This window comes from Rhinatrema bivittatum, chromosome 4 (assembly GCF_901001135.1).
Source record: "Rhinatrema bivittatum chromosome 4, aRhiBiv1.1, whole genome shotgun sequence".
NCBI classification, from domain to species: domain Eukaryota; kingdom Metazoa; phylum Chordata; class Amphibia; order Gymnophiona; family Rhinatrematidae; genus Rhinatrema; species Rhinatrema bivittatum.
This window is the reverse complement of record NC_042618.1, coordinates 433,953,868-433,976,739: the sequence shown is the minus strand read 5'-3', so window position 1 is coordinate 433,976,739 and position 22,872 is coordinate 433,953,868. Positions and strand designations below refer to the sequence as shown.

The following is a 22,872-nucleotide window of genomic DNA, read 5'->3' as shown; positions in this document are numbered from 1 at the left end:
CACCTTCCACACCCGGACATAAGCCATAGAAGTCGAGGGCCACCTGGCCTGCAGTCGAGTGGAAATCACCTGTTCCAAATATCCCTTCATTCGTAACTTCCGCCTCTCAAAAGCCAGGCCGTGAGAGAAGAGATCCTCCCGATCCAAAAAGATGGGACCTTGACGTAAGAGGTCTGGGAGATGAGCCAGGCACAACGGACCTTCGATTGCCAAACTGACCAGATCCACAAACCACGGCCGCCGTGACCACTCTGGGGCCACCAGGATTACCGGACTGGGATGAGCTTCTATGCACTGCAGGACTTGTCTGATCAGCAGCCAAGGCGGGAAGACATACAGGAGGATTCCAGTTGGCCATTTGCAAACTAGAGCGTCTATGCCCACCGCCCCGACTTCCTTCTTTCGGCTGAAGAACCGATCCATCTGAGTTGATGCGGGTTGCCATGAGGTCCAGAAGGGGGACTCCATCTGGCACAAATGTGATTCCAAGCCTTGCGAGACAGCTCTCATTCCCCGGGGTCCAGCTGCTGACGGCTGAGAATATCCGCCTGCATGTTGTCCACACTTGCCACGTGAGAGGCTGCGATTCCTTCCAGATGAAACTCTGCCCATGCAAACATGAGATGAACCTCCTGTGCCATGGCTGGACTCCGGGTTCCTTCCTGGTGATTGAGATAAGCCACCATGGTGGCGTTGTCCGAGAAGATGCGAACCATCCTCCCCTGAATCAGGGACTGGAAGGCCACCAGCACCTTGCGGACTGCTCTCGTCTCTAGTTGATAGACCATGACTGTTCGGGCAGTTACCAAAGACCCTGGGCTGCATGACCCAGGTACACTGCTCCCCAGCCCTGGAGACTTGCATCAGTCGACACGCTCACCCAATCCGGGACTTCGAGAGGTATTCCCTTTTGCAAGTTGGCGTCCAACAGCCACCACTCTAGGCTGGACTGGGCCTTTGGTGACAATGGCAATGGTAACTGGTACTGTTCTGACATCAGATTCCACCGCGACAGGAGTTCCCTCTGCAACGGTCTCAGGTGAGTGAAGGCCAAAGGGACCAACTCCACTGTTGATGCCTTGGACCCTAGGACTTGCAGATAGTCCCACACTCTGGCGGATCGGGAGATGTAGAAGATGCACCTGCTGATGCAATTTGCACATCCTGTCTGTTGTCAGGAATACCCTGCCCAGCAAGGTGTCGAAGCGGGTTCCCAAATATTCCAGGAACTGGGAAGGGATCAGATGACTTCACTGTTGATCACTCAGAGGGATTGTAGGCAATGGGTCACCTGGCGTACCACCCGCACTCAGTCTTCTTCAGACCTGGCTCAAATCAGCCAATCGAGATACGGGTGAATTATCACCCCTTCCTGCTGGAGTGCCGCTGCCACCGCAACCATCACCCTTGGTAAAGGCGCGTGGGGCCGTCACCAGGTCGAATGGAAGCACTCTGTACTGGAAATGACGACCCAGAATCTTGAAGCGCAAGAACTTCCAGTGATCGCTGAGAATTGGGATGTGCAGTTAAACCTCTGTAAGATCCAGAGAGACTAGGAATTCCCCCTTCCGGACTGCTGCGATAACAGTTCGGAGATTCTCCATCCGAAAGCGGGGGACCTTCAGTAGGTCCAGAATGAGGCGGAAAGTCCCCTTTTTCTTGGTAACCACAAAATAAATGAAATACCGCCCCTGCTCTTCCGGCAGTACGGGGACGATAGCCTGCAGGTCCAACAGTTTTTGCAGGGTGCCTTCCACCGCAGTCCATTTGTTGCGGGAAATGCAGCATGATTCCAGGAAAAACTCCCTGAGAGGCTGAGAAAATTCTAAGGCGTAACCGTCCTTTACCACGTCCAGCACCCAGCGATCAGAAGTGATCTTGCCCACTCCTCGTAAAAACGGGACAACCTGCTCCCGATCGTCCTGCACAAGGGGTGGGCGAGCCTGACTTCATTGGGCAGGTTTACCAGTTCCAGCCCCCTGCCCAAAGCCTCCTCTTGCAGGCCACCACAAAAGGACTGTGGGCAAGAAGTGCACTGCATGGTTCTTCGGGAGTCCTGAAACCGGGTCCGTGGAACGAAGGACTTCTTAAAGGGCTTCCTATCTTCTGGCAACTTATTGCTCTTGGATTCTCAGATCATCAGCTGGTCCAAATAGTAATTTAATAGTAATAGTAATTTCCCCCGAAAGGGAAGATTACACAATTGCAACTTAGAGGAAGCATCCACCGCCCAATTGCAGAGCCACAGAAGCAGTCGAGCCACTACCGAAGACATCATGGTCCGGGCAGTCGCACCTATCAGGTCATATAAGGCAGTAGTCCCCAACCGTGTCCTAGGGGCCCACCAACCAGTCGGGTTTTCAGGATATCTACAATGAATATGCATGAGAGAAAATTTGCATGCACTGCCTCCATAACATGCAAATTTTCTCTCATGCATATTCATTGTGGGTATCCTGAAAACCCGACTGGCTGGTGGGCCACCAGGACAGGGTTGGGGACCAATGATATAAGGCATCCGCCACAAGTGACTGCCGCCTCTAGGCGGACCGCCTGAGACGTGAACAGGACAGAGGACGTCGCTTCTTGTGGTTTCTGAATCCAACATAAACATGCCTGCACACACCGCCGTCCGAAGGCCCAACGAGGAGACTTCGAACAAGCGTTTCAGCTGCAATTCCAGCTTGCGGTCTTTGACATCTCGAAGCGCCACAGCCCCCACCACTGGGATGGTAGTTTTTCTAGTGACTGCAGATATCGCCGTGTCCACCTTAGGGACTCATCAAGTAGCAGATATAACTTTTGCATTGCCCGGCCGACCTCAAGACCTGTGTCTGGGGACTCCCACACAACTGATAAGCTTCTGAATTTTCTTTGGGATGGGGAAAGCGCTAAACGGCCCCCAGAGGCCATCCAGTACCAGGTTCATGCCATCACTGTCCGATTCTTCCAGAGAGGTTCACCCCCCAGTTCCTCAAGCACCTGGGGAATAAGGGCCGCAGCTCCTTCTTGAACAACTGGATCACGCGAGGGATAGTCTCCTTAGGAGCCTGACACTGGTCACCATCGCCTGCATCCAAGTCCAGGGGGGCCTCCCCCTGATTGTCAGCGGTGTCACCCGGGAGAGGGAGAACCTCTTCCCCCAACGGGTTGTCCAAGCCATCCAAATCTTCCTGCGCCAAGGCAGCACGGGAAGTACGATTATCTGCTCAGAGATGAGGACGCTTCGGGACCCCCACACTTCCCCCTCCAGGGATCTGCGCTTTGCCAGGAATGCCTTAGGAGCACAAATTCCGGCGAAACCCCACCTGGGCCAGCATCATCACTGCTGGAATCTGACTCTACGGCCCTCAAGTCCTCCGGCCTCGGTTTCTGCACTGCAGGAGACAGCAGAGGGTCATCCTGGGAATCTTTTCCCACAGGGGGAGCAGCAGTCGCTGAAGCCCTACCTTTGGACCCAGTGTTGGCGCCCGATCCTTGTGCGACCTTCCGAGGCTTAGACCCCTCAACTGAGGACCCCTCCCCTCGCACAAGTAGTGCAAAGTGAGAGGGTGTTCAAATAGGCAGACCATACCCCAAGAAGCCTTGCAGGGTTCTACCAGTGGCTTCTCTGCCATTGTAGTGCTCCAAAAGTGACCCAAGGGCACTCCCCCTGGGAGGAATCAAGTGCTGCCTTAGAGAACTGATGTTGCCCAAAAGAATCGCTGGCAAAAATCAGTCCTAGCACCTTCAGGAGCCTCGTGGAAGCTGAAAAAGAAAAAACAAAATGGCCACCGTGCCAAAAATAGACCCAGGACTGCCACGGAGACACTGCCTAGGAGGCCCTTCACCACCTGGGGAAAGCTCCACTAAAGGCTGCAAGCTCTCCCCTCTTCAGGAAATCGAAATAGAGGCCTATCTGGTCCAGCCCTGTTGAGTAGCCCGATTCACCCTGGGAGCTGTGGGACAGGGGGGGGGGGGAAGGCTCCCCCCCCCCCACAAAACTTAAGCAGAAAAAATTAACTTTCCCCAACAGGAATACTTCCCTGAACCCACGGTCAAGGAGAGGGAGCCTTCGGGCCGCTGAGGGAGCCAGTCTCCTGGCTATCAGGAGTCCCGGAACACACGGGTTAGCACTGCTGGGGGTATCCAACCCCCCCATTCGCCCGGCTCTACTAGAGGGATGGTCCAGAAAACTGAATCTGGCACCCCGAGGAGCAAGAAATCCAATCTCAGCTCAGAGCTGCAGGTATGCACCATCTGCTGGAGACAGAGAAATACTGAGGAGCTGCAGGTGGAAATAGCAGTGCCTCAAAGTTTTGTTCTCTGCCTCCATCTGCTGGTGGGAGTGCATAACCCACTGGTCTGGACTGATCTGGGGATATACAGGAACTAACATTTTATAAGTCCCTGCCCTCAAGACCCCACTGGAGAATACCAACCATACAATCTCCTGAAGGGATTCCCTACTGGAATTATGCCAACAGATTAACTGCACACACTCCAGGAACCTCAACCAGGTATCCATAAGACAAACCGGGAAACCCTGGCGACACTGTTTCTAGTAGCAACTGCTTTACAATAGGGATGTCTGGCTACATGACACTATCCTCAGATCCTATGCCACCAGCACTCTTAGCCACCTTTGCGACAGATTTTCTGAGGAAAATACATTCTATTGGTCACCTCCCAAACACCATTTTCTTGGGGGGGGGGGGGGGGGAAGATGTTTAACCCCTTTATACCAACATCCCCCATAAGAGACAGGATTACAAGCCATCAGGAATATCATCCAAGATGCTCCCATAGCTGATCTGGCCAAAATATAATTTTGCCCTCACACAACTGCTTCAGATTTGAAAAGGAAGTTTAGCTGCAAGTCAACAGCACTACCAAGGATACCTACATGGCTCCACAATACAATATTTTCATGGCTGATTTAGAACAATGTTTCCTCAACTCCTACACCCAGAAACTGCTCCTTGACCTAAAGTATATTGACATTTGGACCTCCAGACTTGAAGCACAAAATTCCAACAAGAATTCAAATTCTATCCCACCATCAAGCGGAGCTCAGAACAATCCTCTTTCTGGACATGGTTACCCCAACTACATGAAGGACAGCCAGCCACATAATACTGGAAACCCACAGACTGCCATACATACCTACATGATCTCCAGTTTCTACCTATTCCCTACCACCAGGTCCATTGTCTACAGCCAAGTCCTATAGTAAGTGGCATCTGTTCTGACCCATCTGGAGAATGCCAATAGACATTTTTGGAATTGAAGTAACCACCCAATAAGGTAAGAAAACATCACAGCCAGACATACCCAGGAACACTGCTACAGGATCATCTAAAAAACCCACTTCTGGTTATTACTTATAGTTCCTGGTTGAAACCACTGAAACAATGATCTACAACCCATTCTGGATATCACTACCCTCAGTCTATGGGTGGCAAGCCTATCTCAGTTTAACTGACAAGTCCCCCCAACCTCAAAAGATACTCACTAGCAATCAAACTGAACACAGATGACACCAATTCAGGAAATAGACCCCGCCAGAAATTCATATGCCAACTCTGTCCACATATTAACCTAGGTACATCACAGGACTTAACATCTGGGGCTCATTCACCTGCTCTTCTTCAAATGTAATACATGCCATCACCTGCCAGCAATGTCCCTCTGCTGTCTGTATAGGACAAACAAGTCAATCCCTAAGGAAAAGAATAAGTGGACATAAATCTGACATTAGAAATGCCAACATTGAGACTAGTAAGAGAACATTTCAACCTTCTAGGACATTTTCAGACCTTAAAGTTGCCATACTCCTACAAAGGAACTTCAAAGGAGGTACTCCAGAATGAAACTCCTGAATTTAAAAATAAAAAAAACTCAATCACCTTAGGTCTGAACAGAGAAAATTGCTTCATTGCACACTACAAATATCTATGAAATTAACTGCTCTCAAGATCATTCTGTCTTCACAAATTTACCTCAGTTAACATTATAGTCCAGCCTATTGACATTAACACTTCCCACACCTTGCCCTACCTAATACAGTGCCTTTTGTTCTGTATCCTACCCACCCCCACATATTTAAACCATCTTCTGTACTACACCATGTATCTGACAAAGTGGACACTGTCCTTGAAAGCTCATGCCTCACTAACAGTCATTCATTAAAGCATATTATAGCATTAATGCCCATGATAAATATCGCATACGTTATGGTATTATCGCAGCATGCGGCATGAATACAAATTTGCCAAATTTATTCAAAGGGGCAGGACTGGAGAGGGGTTTGGACAGGATTAATGAAAATGAGGGGCATTATCACATTGTGCGATAAGGTAATGCACACTATCACATGCTTTTAATGCGGAAATAACCATTTTTTTTTGCAGGTGTTAAGCTGTGCAATATGCCCGAAACGGCTGTAACGCAATTTGTGATAAATATTGCAAATTCAGTTTTGGGCATGGGTGTGAGCGAGAGACAGTGTTTCTCTCGGGTGGTACACAGTAGTCAACTATTTATACTGCTATAAGAGGGCCAGCTAGTAACGAGGTGAGGTTTTGGTGGTAGTGTAGGGTTTTGGGGCCAGTTTTACATGCAGAGTGAGACATTTGAACAGCACAGTACACTTAGTGAAGATTTGATGTCATTAGGAGTGAGGAAGTGTCACACAAATGAGATTTCTACAATGTTCTCTTGCCCTAACTTGGACTCTACCAGGGTATCAAGTTAGGGCAAGACATTGATGTAATCTCATCTTAATCTAGCTTTCCTCACTCCAAATGATGTCAAAGAATACAAGAAAAAACCCAGTCTAGGAACACTGGGTAAGGTCAACAACCACAAGGAAAGGCTACACAGCGGTCAGAACACAGGGCCCACCAAGAATTCCAGTACCAAATTAAGACTGCACAATGGAACCGGTAACCTCCAGGGAGGCCGAAGATGCTTCACTACCTTAAACACAAAACAAAAAACAGGCCACACCAGGATGAAACAAGGAATCACCATTCACCAGGCCTCTGGAACAGGCAATAGCTGCAACCTGTACCTTCAAGGAATTAAGGGCCAATCCTTTATTTAATCCATCCTGCAAAGATTCCAGAATGAGCAGGATCTTAACTGAACAAGGAAGAACACCTCAATACTCACACCAGTCTCAAATACTCTCCAAAACCATACATAGGCCAAGGAAGTGGAAAAGTTCTGAGAGCGGAGCAAGGTGGCAATCACCGTAGAAGAGTATCCACGCTTCAACAAGCGAGTCCTCTCAAGGGCCAAACCATGCAACAAAACAGATCTTCATGAAGGACAGGTCCCTACTGCAACAGATTGTGCAACAGACAAGGGGGGGGTCCTCCACCAGGAGTCTTCACAAATCTGCATGCCATGGTAATCTGGGCCAATCTGGTGCCACCAGAAGTACCATCCCCCAGTGGCATTCGATCCGACTAACTATCCTGCCCAACAGGGGCCTCATAGAAAAGGCATAAAGTAATTTGTCTTCCGGTCAGACCTGTACGAGAGCATCTATGTCCAGGGACCATGAATCTCTCCCAAGACTGAAAAATAAAGGAACCTTCGCATTGCAAGAAGTTGCCAGCAGGTCTAAGATTGGGAGGTCCCAGCAATCCACTATCAGCTGAAACACCTCATCCGACAACACCCATACTCCGGGTCCATAATCTCCCTGCTTAGAAAGTTTGCTTACGTTGTCTTTTCCTGCAATGTGAGACAGATCTGTAGATGTTCTTCCACCCATTCCATGTTAGTCTACTTCCTGTGACAGTTGCTGGCTCTTGGTTCCACCCCGGCGATTGATGTAGGCTACCATTGTTGTGGTGTCTGACATTACGCAGACCACTTGGAACGGTATGAAGTATTAACGCTCTTGGAGTCATCCTGAGGAACAGCTCCAAATACAATGCTTGTAGTTCAGAGCTGCGACGTGCCGAGCATATAGCCACCAGGAACACTGTTTTCAGGGTTAACAAGCACAAATCAAGACTGTGCAGCTGCCGAAAGGAGGGCCCTGCCAAAAAATTCAATACTAGATAAATATTCCACAAGGGAACATAGATCTCAAATTATTGGCCAGAGTACTAGCAGTTCGGCTTAATGGGGTCTTGCCTGGCTTAGTGCACAACGACCAAGTGGGTTTCGTTCCTGGTCGCTTAGCGGCGGACATCATTGATTTGGTGCAAGTTCATCGACAGCCGGCAGTCCTTTCCCTCGATGCCGAGAAGGCCTTTGACTTAGTTCACTGGCCCTTCTTATTTAAAACCTTACAACGCATGGCATTTGGCTCCTCGTTTATGTCTTGGCTGGCGAAATTGTACGATCACCCTTTTGCTTGGGTTAAGGCAAATGGGGGTTATGGTAAATCCTTTTCCATACAACGGGAAACTAGACAGGGGTGCCCACTGTCCCCTCTCTTGTTCGCTCTGTTCCTAGAGCCTTTTACCACGACAGTTCGGGAATCCAGGGACATTGTGGGGTGCAGAAGGGCGATCATCATTTCAAAATCTCCCTTTTTGCGGATGATGTGATGTTCACCCTTACTGACCCAGAAACATCACTTAGGGGTGTTATGACAGAGTTGGGTCGGTTCACAGCAGTCTCCGGCATGAAGGTGAACTATGACAAATCGGAACTTCTTAATCTAACCCTACTACCTTCAGAGGTACAACTGATAGAACAGTTTTTTTCCCCTTAAATGGGCCAAGCCTGCGCTGAAATACTTGGGAGTTCGTTTGGGATCTTCCACCAGTCAGTTATTTTCACTGAATTATGATCCCCTCGTAAAAAACATAAAGGATTTACATAAATTTACATAAATTTACATAAAATACAAAGTCAAAATTCACAATAAAGAATCTCAACACTACCCTTCATCTACGGGAGTTCCACAAGGCTCCTCCCTTTCACCAACGCTCTTTAATATCTACTTGCTCCCTCTTTGCCAACTGCTAACTGATTTAAACCTTAAACACTTTCTTTATGCAGATGACGTCCAGATAGTCATCCCCGTCAAAGAATCCTACAGCAAAACCCTAGAATTCTGGGAAACTAGTCTTAAAAAAATTGATGAACTCCTCTCCAACCTTAATCTAATACTAAACTCCTCTAAAAGCGAACTCCTCCTAATTTCATCTGAATACAGTAACACTGACTCAAATCCTCCACCCAATTTACAAACTCCACAAGTAAGAAACCTGGGAGCTATCTTTGATAACAGGTTAAACCTAAAAGCATTCATAAATCAAACTACTAAGGACTGCTTCTATAAACTCCAAGTCTTAAAAAGAACAAGACCTCTCTTCCACTTTCATGACTACAGAACTATTCTGCAATCAATAGTATTTTCTAAACTAGATTACTGCAACTCTTTGCTATTAGGTCTCCCCTCATCTCACACGAAACCCCTTCAGATGGTTCAAAACACGGCTGCGAGAATATTAACTAACACACGGAGAAGAGACCACATAACACCAATCCTCAAAGACCTGCACTGGCTACCAATTCACTACAGAATCATATATAAGTCCATAACCACTATTTTCAAAGCTATACACCAACACTCTCAGCTCAACCTTCAAATTCCTCTCAAAAAATTTACATCCAACAGACCAATCAGAGAGTCCTATAGAGAAACCTTACAAGTACCACACTCCAAATCCATGCGGCACATAACCACCAGAGACAGGGCGTTCTCCACTGCAGGACCAACACTGTGGAACTCCATCCCACCAGATTTGAGACAGGAACCCTGCCTGCCCACATTCAGGAAAAGACTCAAAACGTGGCTATTCATGAAAGCCTTTCCTGAACTAAACTGAACCTACTCCATCATTAACTAAGCACTCAGACTTTGCCTTATTCACGGCAACTAATTTCCCTACCTTATAATTAATATTCCTACATCATAAACACAATTCACTAATGCCTTAAGCACATTGACTGGCATTTACGTTCTTTCGATTTAATCCCCTGCTTCTTTTCTATGCTCCAAGTTGTATTACTCCCTTGTTTTATTGTAACTGCATACCTTAGCCTTCTCGTTTAATGTTTTATTATTATTATTATTATTATTATTAATAAGATAAATATTAGTTTTTACCTTTTTTGTTACCTATCCACTTGTTAATTGTAAACCGACATGATGCGATATCTATTGTGAATGCCGGTATAGAAAAACTTAAAATAAATAAATAAAAATAAATGGCAGAACCAAATGTATTCCTGGTTGGGCCGCCTGGCTGTCATTAAGATGAATGTTCTCCCCAGATTTTTATACTTTTTTACAACTCTTCCCATCTACTTACCCAACAGTGTACTCAAACAATGGCAACGAATTTTATGTAGCTATATTTGGCGCAAACGTCCCCCAAGGGTGGCGAGGACCACGTTATATAGACCGAAAATTCGGGGGGGGTGGGGGGGGGGGGGGGGGGGGGGGAAGTTAACCTACCGAATTTATTATGGTATTACTCAGCTGCACAACTGCGAGCTCCGATTGCTCTACATCGCACTAGCGACATACCACAGTGGGTGCATTTAGAACAGTCGCTTCTAGGGGATTTTGCCATCTCTGCGCTGCCCTGGCAACCTAAAGTAACATGGGGACCACTCCTTTATCTTCCGTTCGCACTCCGCACAACACTTCGTGTTTGGCGCGCTTGGAAGCCTACGCTTGTGGGTCCTGAGAAATACACTATAATGACCCATATGCGCTTTAACACTGTATATTCTACCCAGGGCATTGTTTGTCTGGTACATGTCCAACAAGGGTCTCATGACCCACGATCAGCTTTGCTCTACGTATAATTTGAGTGATATAGATTTTTTACATTATGCTAAGCTATACTATTTTGTCCAGCGGGGACTTCGTGGGGGTGATTTAAAATTAAAGGGTACCCTCTTTAAAACATATTGCAAGAATGCGTCCACCATACGGGGTGTTATTTCTAAGGTGTATAGCATTCTTAATGGAGTGACAAAGGATCCCCCCCGACATCGTGGTTTATGGGATCAGGACTTTCAGTGTCAGTTGGATGATCATGACTGGGACGCTATATATACCATTGCTCATAAATGCTCAGTGTCGGTGGGTTTACAGGAAAACTGTTATAAACATATATAGGTGGCATTATACCCCGGTCCAACTACATAAATATCGTCCATCCCTATCAGACTGTTGTTGGAGGGGGTGTGGGAACACAGGCACATATTACCATCTCTGGTGGGAATGCCAGAAGGTTGTTCTAGTATGGCGAGAGGTATTTGATTGGTTGTCCACGTTTGTTCCAGGTCAGATAGAGGCTGAGCCTTGGCATGTGCTCTTAGGCCTCCCAGTCCCCGGACACAATAAACACACCCAGAGGTTTTTGACACATGTTTTTATTGCAGCTCGATCTGAAATTGCACTACACTGGAAAGGTGCCGCCATGCCGGGCTTGGCTAAAATACAACATAGGTTATACACGTTTTATCAACTCAGTAGACTTACTGCTGTTCTTAGAGATCGCATGGGAGTTTTTGAGAAAATATGGGTACATTACGTTCAATGGCTCGGTTCTCAGACATCTCTACCTCCCACTGTACCTTGCCCTTGAACGTCATTGTGGCTACATGGTGTTTATTGGCCTCTTGTATTACCGTGTCTTTTCCTATGCAGCTACGTGTTCATTTAGTATGGAATACCCAACACTGGATATGCTGAGGGACCTTTCCTCTACCCGCTGTACCAATTACCCTTTATCTTCTCTACTCCTACTTCTTTCTTCCTTCTTTTGCCCAAATATATCTGTGTCTCGATGTGTGGGAGGGTGGGGGGTGGGTATTGGGGATGGGATATACTTACACACTGTATAAAACTGTTCAATTGGGTTTTGTTTCCTTGTGCGTGGAAAACCACGATTTCACTATTATTCGGGTTCTGATACATGTTCAGAGATTTTGCTCTGTTTTCTACTGTATTGTTGCTTTGATTGACAATAAAAATTTTATACACAAAAAAAAAAAAATATTCCACAAGGGAAATGGCCACCGTAGGGGCGGCTGGAGGTGCTTTAACCCTTTCAGAAAATGGGCCACATCCGGATGAGCCGACAGGTGGGTTCCGTTCACCTCGTCCCTGAAACAGGAGCCACTACCTGGACGACCTTCAAGGAGTTAGGGTCAAATCTTTATTCAAGTCTCCTATAAAAATGACAGAATTAGTGGGATTTTGACAGTGAGTGGGAACACTGCGTTCCTCACCCCAGGCCTCAAATACTCTCCAGACCCACACATATGCTAAGGACAGAGAACTTCTGCGCACATAGTAAGGTGGCAATTACTGCTGCTGAATATCCATGCTTCCAGGTGGTTTATGTTCCAGAGTGCCTCTTCCTTGGTCCAATGCCCCTGGGCCATCAGTTCGACAGTGAGCGCCCCAGCTCTGGAGGCTTGTATCTGTCATGAGGACCAGCCAGTTTGGTGGGGACAGGGTTACACCCTTGCCCAGATGAGCTTCCTGCAGCCACCATTGGAGCTGAGAGCATACTTCTATCAGTAAGTGGAAGCAAACTGAATAGTCTTGAGACAGCGGGTTCCAACGTGACAGCAGGGAGCAGTTGAAGTGGTCGCATGTGTGCCCTCGCCCACAGCACTACCTCCAGGGTTGACACCATCAAACCGAGGACCTGAAGATAGCTCCACACCAACAGGTGTGTCGTGTGAGTCAACCGACACATGGGACATCAACTTCTTTATCCGTGTGGCCGGAAGAAGACTGTGACCTGCTTGGTATCAAACTGGACTCCCAGATATTCCAAGGACTGGGAGGGTTTGAGACTACTTTTGTCCAGTTTTACAGCCAGAGTTCCTGAAGCAGGGAGGTCACCCTGCTGGTCATCTGGAGACTCTTCCACTTCCCTCTTTTTTCAGTGGAGCTGCTATGACCACCATAATCTTGGAAAATGTTCTGGGGGTGATGGCCAGGCCAAAGGGCAGCCCTCAGAACTGATGGTGGCCCAGTACCGCAAAGCGTTGGAAGCTATGTTCTTGCCGGATTGGAATATAAAAGGTAGGCCTCTGAAAGGTCCAGGGTGGTTAAGAACTTTCCCGATTGTATGACCATTATTACAGAGAGAGTAGAGTTTCCATGCGGAAATTAATCACTTGTAAGATGTCTGACACTCGAGGTCCAGGATGGGTGAAAGGAACCCTCCCCTAGGGTATGATGAAAAAGATGGAATAATGCTGCATATTTTCCTGGGCTGCAGGTACTGGAATTATAGCCCTTATCCTGAGGGGTCTTACCAAAGTAAGACTCAACTGCCTGCTTCTTGTGCTGGGAGTGGCAAGGAGATATCATGAACATGCCCTGAGGAGTGCAGTGAAATTCCAGCACATCCTTGTATGACCTCCAGTACCCATTTCTCCAAAGTGATCTCAACCCACTGCTGGTAGAAGAGGGACAGTCTACTCCCATCTCCTTGTTCGGAAGGTGGGTCGGCAAAACACTCGGGGGTCTGGAACGAAACTGAACCTACCCCTCTTGGGCTTTGACTGAGAAAGACCTCTGAAATGTCAGGTTTCTCTAGGGCTGAAAAAGTGTTAAGAGCCCCTGGATCGACCCCCCATGAGCAAGGGGTGCTGTAACTGCTCTTATCTTCTGGGAGCTGGGGCAATGGAGATTCACCCAATTTACTGGCCAGCTTTTACAATTTGCTTCCAAAGGCGGTGTGATCCCTTAAAAGGCATCTTTGGGAGGTTTGCCTTAGAGCAGCGGTTCTCAACCTGTGGGTCGCGACCCCGGCGGGGGTCGAACGACCAAAACGCAGGGGTCGCCTAAACAGGGCCGGCGGAAGCACTAGGCGAACTAGGCGGTCGCCTAGGGCGCCAGCTTCCCGGGGGCGGCATTGCCCCGGTAAAATTAAAAGAGCCGCGCTTTCAAGCATGTGAGTCCTTTGCTGTCAGCCCAGGCGGAACGCGGCAGGACAGCTGGAGTCAGCGGCACCGGGCGTGCTCTCTTCTTCCCCCCCCCCCGCGGTCCGGAAGAGGAAGTGGAGAGCATCGGGTGCCTGCGCGGGAAGAAGAGGCCACGCTAGTGTCAGACGGGAAGAAGACTGCAGCGCGGCTCTGAGGAAAATGGAGTTTCATCCGCGGCCGATGGGACTCCGCCTCCGCGAGGGCTGAAAATGAAGAGGTTAGCGTTGGGAGGAGGCTGCTGCTAGTTCCCGGGGTGGGGGAGAGAGATAGTGAATGAACGAGCAAGCATGTGTGTGAGATCCTGGTGTGTGAGTGAGAGATTGCATGTATGTGAATGATTGAGAGCCTGTGTATGTGAAAGAGAGTATGTCTGTGATTGAGAGCCTGCCTGTGAGAGAGAGAGCATGAATGTAAGTTTACCATTGGGAACCTGTATGTGTAAGTTTGTGTGAAAGAGTATGTGTATGATTGAGATCCTTTGTGTGTGAGAGAAATCATGTGTATGTATGATTAAGAGCCTGTGTGTATAAGTAAGAGAGAGATCATGTGTGTCTGTCTGATTGACAGCTGGTTTAGGTGATGGAGCATGTGAGTATGTGATTGAGAGCATGTGTTTAAATGAGAGAGAGAGAGATCATGTGTGTGTGTGATTGAGAGCTGATTTAGGTGACGGAGCATGTGAGTATGTGATTGAGAGCCTGTGTGTAAATGAGAGAAAGAGAGGACATGTTTGTAAGCATGTGAAAGAGTCTGTGTGTGAGAGAAAAAGACAGCATGTATTTATGTGATTGAAAGCCTGTGTGTGTGTGTGTGTAAGCGTGAAAAGATAGACAGCATGTGTGTAAATGTGTAATTAAGAGCCTATATGAGAGAAAAAACATGTGTATATGTGAGTACTGAGAGCATGTGTGTATAGGTGTGTCAGAGAGCCAGTGTGAGAGAGCGCTGGTATGTGACTGAGAGAGGAGAAAGTTCCAAGCAAACCACCCCACCTCCTGCTAATTCAGAACAATCTCAGGACACCTGGATATCAAATGTTCCCAGGTATGCAGAGCAAAAAAATTTTTGTATCCTTATTATTTTTCATTACTGGGTCTTTGTGTCTGCTATTTTGAAATATTTTGTTGGTATCTGGAAATGTTTTATATGAGTTTTTAATTATTGGATATTCCACTCATCAGCTGTTTCAAAATATGTTCTTTTTGTTAGTACAGTTTTACTGCTGATGATTTTATATTTCTTGATTTGTTTTATAAGGATGGGTGATGTTTCTTTTTTCCTTTGTTACACTGCATACAGAGACTCTGGCTTGTTGCAGTTTCCAATTCAGTTTTTTCTGCATGCTTCTTGTTATGCGTTTTGGTCTCTTTATTCTATGTTAGGTGAGGGACAGCACGTGATTCAGGTGAGGTTTTCTGCTGGCGTGTTGTTTCTGTGTAGGACTCTATAGCAGCCTGACTTGGTCCGTTTTCCTAATAGGAGATGTATTGGTGTCTTAAGGCCTGGTGTAATATTTTCAGAGACTTATTGTACTTTAAAAGTGTGATCTTACATAAAATGCACACATTTACTTGTATTTAGTTTTAAACATATTGTTTGGCTCTCATGGAATTACATTTTAAAATATGTGGCGTTTATGGCTCTCAGCCAAAAAGGTTCCTGACCCCTGGTATAGAGCTTAGCCACTACTGCTGCTTCTGGTGTGTACTACAGCCTGCATGGAAGAAGAGTAAGAGAGCTGCTGGAGGGGGTAAGTAAAGATGGCTTTTTAAGTTCATTTTTCTTGATTGACTGCCATTTTAATTATTTAATATTATGTGATGAGTCTGCTTTTTTGGTTTGAGCAACAAGTATAGCTTTGGTTTATGTTTATTTTATATATTTTTATTTATTTATTTATAAAAGAGTTTCTATACCGTTGATAAGACAAATCTCAATGGTTTACATGGCATAAAAATGTCAAATAAGTGTTCTGTTATAAATACAGACTTCGTTATTTTCATTAATGCACAATGTAAGTTAATTGTGTGTGGAGGCGGGGGGGGGGGGGGGGGGGGGGGGGGGGGGGGGCGGCATAGCTGACGTTTTGCCTAGGGCGCCTAATACCCTTGCACCGGCCCTGCGCCTAAAGCAGGTCCCCAACCACCGGTCCACGGACCAGTACCGGGCCGTTGGGGTTTTTTGCCGGTCCATGGCGCCACGGCTGCTGCGGGGAGGCGGGGCGAAGCTGGCGACCTGCCTCCTCCAACCCCAAAAGAGAAGAGACATGGCCCAAAAAGGTAGCGCGTCGCAGTGACGTATGTTGCTGGAGCCGCGCAGGCAGGAAGGAGGTGTATCAGCCACTGCAGGTGCTCCTCCTACTGCCTTCCTGCCTGCCCTGCCCCGGAAGACAAATGTTGCCGGAGCCGCATGGGGAGGAAGGAGGAGGCGCTTCAGCCGCGTGCAGAAGAGGAGCAGCGGGGCCGGGAAGACTAGGGCCACTGCAGAGCCCATCCTGTGGCAACCCGTAAAGAAGAGGCCCAGAGGTGAGAGAGAGGTGTGTGCGAGTATGAGATGAGTTGAGAGACTGTATGTGTTTGCAGAGACAGCATGTGAGAGCCTCTGTGTGTGTGAAAGAGACAGCATGTAAGAGTGAGAGCCTGTGCTTGAGCAAGGCAGCATGTGGGGGTGTGAGAGAGCCTGTGTGTGAGACTCAGATAGCCTGTGCCAGTGAGAGCCTGTGTATGTGTGTGTGAGAGAGAAATGCATGTGAGAATGCGAACCTGACTGTGTTTGAGGGAAGAAGACAGGTGGAGAGAAAAGAAATAGAAAAAAAGGCAATATAAAAGGAAATGGCAAAAAATTAGAAAGGGAAGCAGATGTAAAAAAAAAAATACTTTTTACTGATTGGCACATGTAATCTTTGGGAATGTGCAAGAGTAGCACTTTCTCTATGGCGGATCTCACAATGTACGAGATCAACATGGAGGAAGTGGAAACCCACGGGGCCTGCACAGAGGAGGCAGCAGAATGGGCTTCAGTGCCAATAGCAGCAATCAGTGTCTCCCCAATAGCCACGTGGCAGCAGTGGCAGTAATTAGATTAATTGTTTGACTCAGCTGAAGGTGACAAAGTATGAAGTGGGATGTGAAATCAGCTTGATCTGGTGGAGAATTAGGATTGCTGTTACACATGAACTGTATTTGGCAAACATAAAGGGAGCCAGGATAATCAATTGATGCCTGCAGCTGAGGACTGATTCATTATGACTCATGTAGAAATTAGTGCATTTTCCAGATTAGTCTGCATAACACAATTCTCAACATTCAGCATTATTTCTGCTGCATAGAGTTTTATCTGAGAGGCTCTGAGGTTGTGAGGGAGCCAGTAAGAGTGAGAGCATTATTTATTTATTTATTTAAGTTTTTTTATATACCAACATTCAGGACGATAGTCCCATCATGCTGGTTCACAAGAAACAGGGGTGCAATAATAATAAAACTTTACAATTTGAACAATAGTGCAGAAAAGCAGTTACATATAACAAGGATGAGTGTGTATAACAAGCATGAGTGTGTATGAGAAAATCCAGGGGAGTAAGAGAGTGTGTGTGTGAGTGGGGGGGGGGGGGGGGTGAGAGAGTGTATCAGTGTCTGTGAGTGAGAGGTTATGGTGGGTATAAGAGCATGAATGTGTAAGTATGTGACAGTGTATGTGTGAGAGAGAATGGACATGTGAGTGTATGTGTGAGAGAGAGAGGATAACCTCCTAATCCTCGACAATATCAGGGTGACTGGAAATCAAGAGCTCCCATGTATGGACAAGCAGGGGCTTTTTAAAATCCTTATTAGTTTTAATTATTGTGTGTTATTTGATATATGTGCTGTTTTGAAATATTATTGGTGTGTGGGAAATTATAAAAATGTATATGATTTTAATTAATAGAAATTCTATTTATCAGTAATTTTAAAATATTCTTTTATTAGTATGGTTTTACTATTATAACTGATGCTTTATGTTTCTTAATTTTATTGTTTTATGAGGAATGGTGGTTCTGTTTATAAATGTCATAATAAATAAGTATGCACTAAAATTCAACCCCATTCATAACCCCGCCCCATATGACCAAAGCCCCACCCTCACCCCGCCCTCGCCCTGTGAGGGCGGGGCAAGGGGTCACCGCAACATGAGGAACTGTATTTCGGGGTCACGGCATTAGAAAGGTTGAGAACCACTGCCTTAGAGGTTGTGTCTGCTGATCAATTTTGCAGCCATAGCTGTTTTCTGGCCACTACCACTAAGGCCACACTCCTTTGGCCAAGGTATGGACTTAGCTCAGAGCCCGTGTCAGCTAAAAAAAAAGTGCATTTTATAACCTCTCTGGAATTCACCCAAGTCATCCACCTCCCAAGAAAGGAGCAGGCACAAATGAGCTACCAGGGACAACAAGAAGCAATCTGTAAAGTCATTGCTATTGCGTCAAAGGCCTGTTTAAGGATGGACTCCATCCACCTATCATGCACATCCTTCAAGGCCACTCCTCCCTCCACTGGGATAGTTGTTCGATTTGAGACAGTGCAGATAAGCGCATCCACTTTAGGAAAACAGATGTTCTCTCGCCTGATTTGGGTACGTACAGGGAATGATCATCCAAGTTTAAAACTCACTTCAAGGGTATCCCATTCCAGGTCAGTCAAGTCCTGGATGGCTTCCAGCACTGGAAAATAGCAAGAGGCTTTCCATAGAGAAACCCGAATGGGATTCTTTGGTTCTGTCAGAGTCCACCCCAGGAACTTCCAGCATCTTCAGGGTCTGGGAAACCAGGGTCAACAATTCATCTCTATGGAAAAAGATGTAACATGGTCTGATATGGGTCTAAACCCGGTGGGATTTCCCATCCAAGGAATCTGGATCCCCCTTCTTCGTCCATAGTGTCTAGGTCCCTGCCAGGGATACCCTTGAAAAGGCAAGGCATGTCTCGAGGTCTGCCGATAAGAGCTGGGAGAGGGAGGCCTTACTGGCTGGGGTTCTGTGTGGACAGGGGCAAGTGAAGCAGACTGCGCCTGTATGAAAGCTTAAAGGCCTTGAAAAAAATTCCACCCAAGAGAAGACAGCTGGGTCCATGCCTAGCCCAGGAAGTACTGGGATAGGTTTCCGCTGGATTTCCCTCTCCCATGGAAGACCCAGTCCTGCAATTACTCAGATCCAGGGTACTTCCGGTTAAAGTTGTGGCTGACCCATCCTCTGATTGGGAGAAGATGGGCTTAGCAAAGTCTGGGGTGGCCAACTCTACCTGGGCCTCCTCACAGTTTCTATCATAAGAATCCAGGTCAGACTGTAGCCTTAATATGACAAGCAGTACAGAGAGAATGGTGCTTGTTTCTTTGCTGCCAGAATCATTAGGGACGGTATTTGCGCGTTTACCCGGCTCCTGCTTAATTTTGTGTACAGATTTTGGGCACCTACACAAGCTGCGGCAAGGTGCGTGCACAGCCCGTGCACCCGGCTCTAAATTCTGCGCCTAGGGAGTTGTGCGCGTACATGCGTGAAATGCTACATGCACAGTGCCGGCATGCACCATGCATACCAATGCTATATGGTGGGCAATACAAGATGCACTAAAATGTGCGCAAGATGGCTTCACTGCGGCCTACCACATGGTGTGCCTACCGAACCTAAAGCGGGGCCTAGTCCACTGGAGGCCATTCAACCTGCTCAGAAGCCCACTTTACCCCAACTGGATCAGGAATGACATTGGTACAGCACGCCAAGCAAGGAGACCGGAGAACGTCTTACGGAAGCCCCTCTAATGTATCTGAATTTTTTTTTTTAAACCACACACTTACCTAGGCTCAGCACTTACTGCTGAGTACAGAGACTATCTCTGGCTGCAGGGGGGAGAGGGCTTTGGCCATAATTGCCATGCTCCGCTTCCTGCACCCACTGCCTTTCAGCTGCTTCAGCAGCAAAGTCCACGCCAGGAACTGGCTACCAGACCAAGGCACAGCTCTGAGGGATCTCTGAAATCACCTCAGGAATTCTCAACTGGGGGAGGGACCTTTAGGTATCACCGCAGGAGAGCAGAGTTCAGTCTTTCTCCAATTTAAAAATATAATTTCTAAAGGGTATAGAAATCCCTGTAGGGAAAGCACATTCACATCTGCCAGGAGAAAGATGTATAAGGGATGAGGTCACTGCAGGGGTGTATCTAGGCTGTCATCAGCTTTGAAACCTGACAGTCTCCATCTGCTAGCAGAAGTGTAATTTGTTGATGTATATGATTTGTTTTTAGTGTACTTTTTAACTATGTACGTTATATTTGTAAACTGCTTAGCTGGACAGGTCTCTGCCCAATTTTGTGGTATATAAATCCTTTTAAATAAATAAAATAAATATAACCCATTGGTCCTGAGTCCATCTGGCTACAGCTAGGAAAATCCTGGATTGGCTACTGTTGGAAACAGGATGCTGGATTTAATGGACCCTCAGTTTGACCTAGTATGACAACATATGTTCTAACAACATTTATTAGTGTTTTATAATAGACTCTCTACACTGGGATGGGTAATGGGGTTATTAGAGAATGATTACACACTATATACATTTTTATAAAAATGAGTTGCATCAATTCTTACCTCTTTTCTACTAGATCCAGCCATGAAGTAGATTTTGTCTTGCTTTTCCTTCATTCTCTCTACATATTGTTCTAGGCTGGTAAGCTCAGTTTTGTGATGAGAAGACTGGAACCGAAGCAGTTTAGCCAGACGGGTACGGTTAGAGTGGTCTTCAATCACACCAAGTTTAACATTTGTACCAAACTCTTTCCAAAATTTGTCATTAAATTTGTCTTCAGCAATCTTTTTGATCATGTCAAGAGCTTTGCGAACTAATTTTTTCCTAATAACCTAGGATATAAAAACACACTTTCAGCAAAAAGTATATTCGTATATTAGGATACACATTGCCTTAAACTATAAGCTAAAAGACAATAGTTATTTAGGTACACTAAAGTAGAAATAGCACAAGGAGTTAAGGATACAATCTACTTTGTTCTCTGAAAGTACCTCCAACTAGAAACATGTTTTAGGGTCTTCAACTGGGATTACAACCATCAGTACCAATTATAAACAGAAATTTTTGTTAATAAGTAACCCTGTCACCACCATGGAGAATAGACTACTGGGTGAACATGCTATGCAAAGCTGCTTATCCAAATCAACTATCAGATTGTCTGGACAGTAATAGGATATAAAAGATGTGAACCATCATGTTTCAGCATGGCAAATGTCAAGAGGCATGGCTCAGGTAAGCCTTGATGGCATCTAATTTGAATTCCTGCTTACTTATAGCTGTGGGCAATGCAGTCTGCTAGCCAACTGGACAACATATCTTTGGCCACTGCTGCTATGCCCAAACTGTTGAGATCACGAGAGACTAATAGTTGGGAAGTTTGATGAGGCTATGTTCTTTTGAAGTTGGCCAAAGCTCTTACAGGTTTTTATTTTTCACTTTTATAGGCACTTCAAACTGGACTTCATTCTGGTACTACAGGTACCTGAATGTAATCCACTTTGGTAATATAGGGCTCCCACCTTCATGCTTGTGTTCTCAGGAATAACATGGGTAGCATGACAGCTTGATTAATATGGAAAGCTGACCACCTCTGGTAGAAGTGTTGGCTGGCTGTGGAACACCACTATTGTGGAAGAATTGCATATAAGGAAGTAATTAAAATCTGAAATTCACCGACTTGGCAGAGATTACTGCTGCAAGGAATATAACTTTCCATGGTTCAAAGGGCAGCTTCATCAGTTGTGGCAGGACCACATTCAGACTCCATGGAGCAGGAGGTTTTAGAACTGGTGGTTTAGAATGCCACAAGCCTTTCACAAATTAGTGGATTAAGATAGGCTTGGTAAGCTGCCATGGCACAGATGCACTCTTACCAATGAGACAGCAAATAAATCAACATCCAAGTAGTCAGGCTGAGGGGAGGGGTCAGGTGAAACAGATGTCCCTCTTGATTTGACAAGAATTGGAAGAGAATACATGCGATCTGCATTCCAACTGAGCAGAAAAGTGTCCTGAACAGATCTGAGTTTTCCAGGAAGAATGGAACAAAACAGAAAACTAGAAAACAGGTTGACTGATGAAAATCTCCATAGATTGAAGTCTGTTGATTGATGAAAGGATCATGTGTGTGGACAAAAGATTCTGAGGTGACCTGCCAATGGCGTTTGAGATTCTGGGAAGGTACAACTTTATCTGCTGCCTACTCATTTATTGCTTCTTGGCACAGAGTCCAAAATCATGTGCTTCCTTGTTTGTTCAGAGAACATGACTTGATTTCAATGGGAATGCTCTTCCCTTGAAGGTAGCGAGTGAATATTAGAGAGTACTCAAGGAAATTGATCTGAAATTGTTTCTCCTGGAATTACCATGTCTCTTGAGTTTGAAAATGACCTGTGTGAGCTCCCCAACCATTTGCAGAGGCATCTGTTGTGAATGTTATTTGATGAGAAGCTAGTCTCAAATGGTACTCCTTCCTAAGGAACATGGCAGCAGAAAAAGGATTTTGTGGCCTAAATAGTCTGCCCATCTGCCAAACTAATTTAACTTTATTATTCCCATCACTCCCTCAGATAGCAAGTGTTGCTTACCTGTAACAGGTGTTCTCACAGGACAGCAGGATGTTAGTCCTCACATATGAGTGACATCATCAGGATGGAGCCCAATCACGGAAAACTTGTCAAAGTTTCCAGAACTTTGACTGGCCCCTACTGGGCATGCCCAGCATGGCACTAACCCTGCAGCCAGCAGGGGTCCCCCTTCAGTCTTATTTGATAGCTATAGGCAGTGCTGAAAAAACAAACAAAACAAAACGTTACGAACCCAACACCACGGGGCAGTGGG

The 22,872-nt window shown here is 46.3% G+C and overlaps 1 protein-coding gene across 1 annotated transcript in view; it reads right to left on the bottom strand.

The window, feature by feature from the left end:
* Positions 1 to 22,872, bottom strand: part of HSP90B1 (heat shock protein 90 beta family member 1) — a 172,603-nt gene that overhangs the window by 61,312 nt on the left and 88,419 nt on the right. The window contains exon 12 of the mRNA XM_029601500.1: positions 20,595 to 20,864. Within this exon, the coding sequence (XP_029457360.1) occupies positions 20,595 to 20,864 (270 nt within the window). The remainder of the gene's footprint in view (positions 1 to 20,594; positions 20,865 to 22,872) is intronic.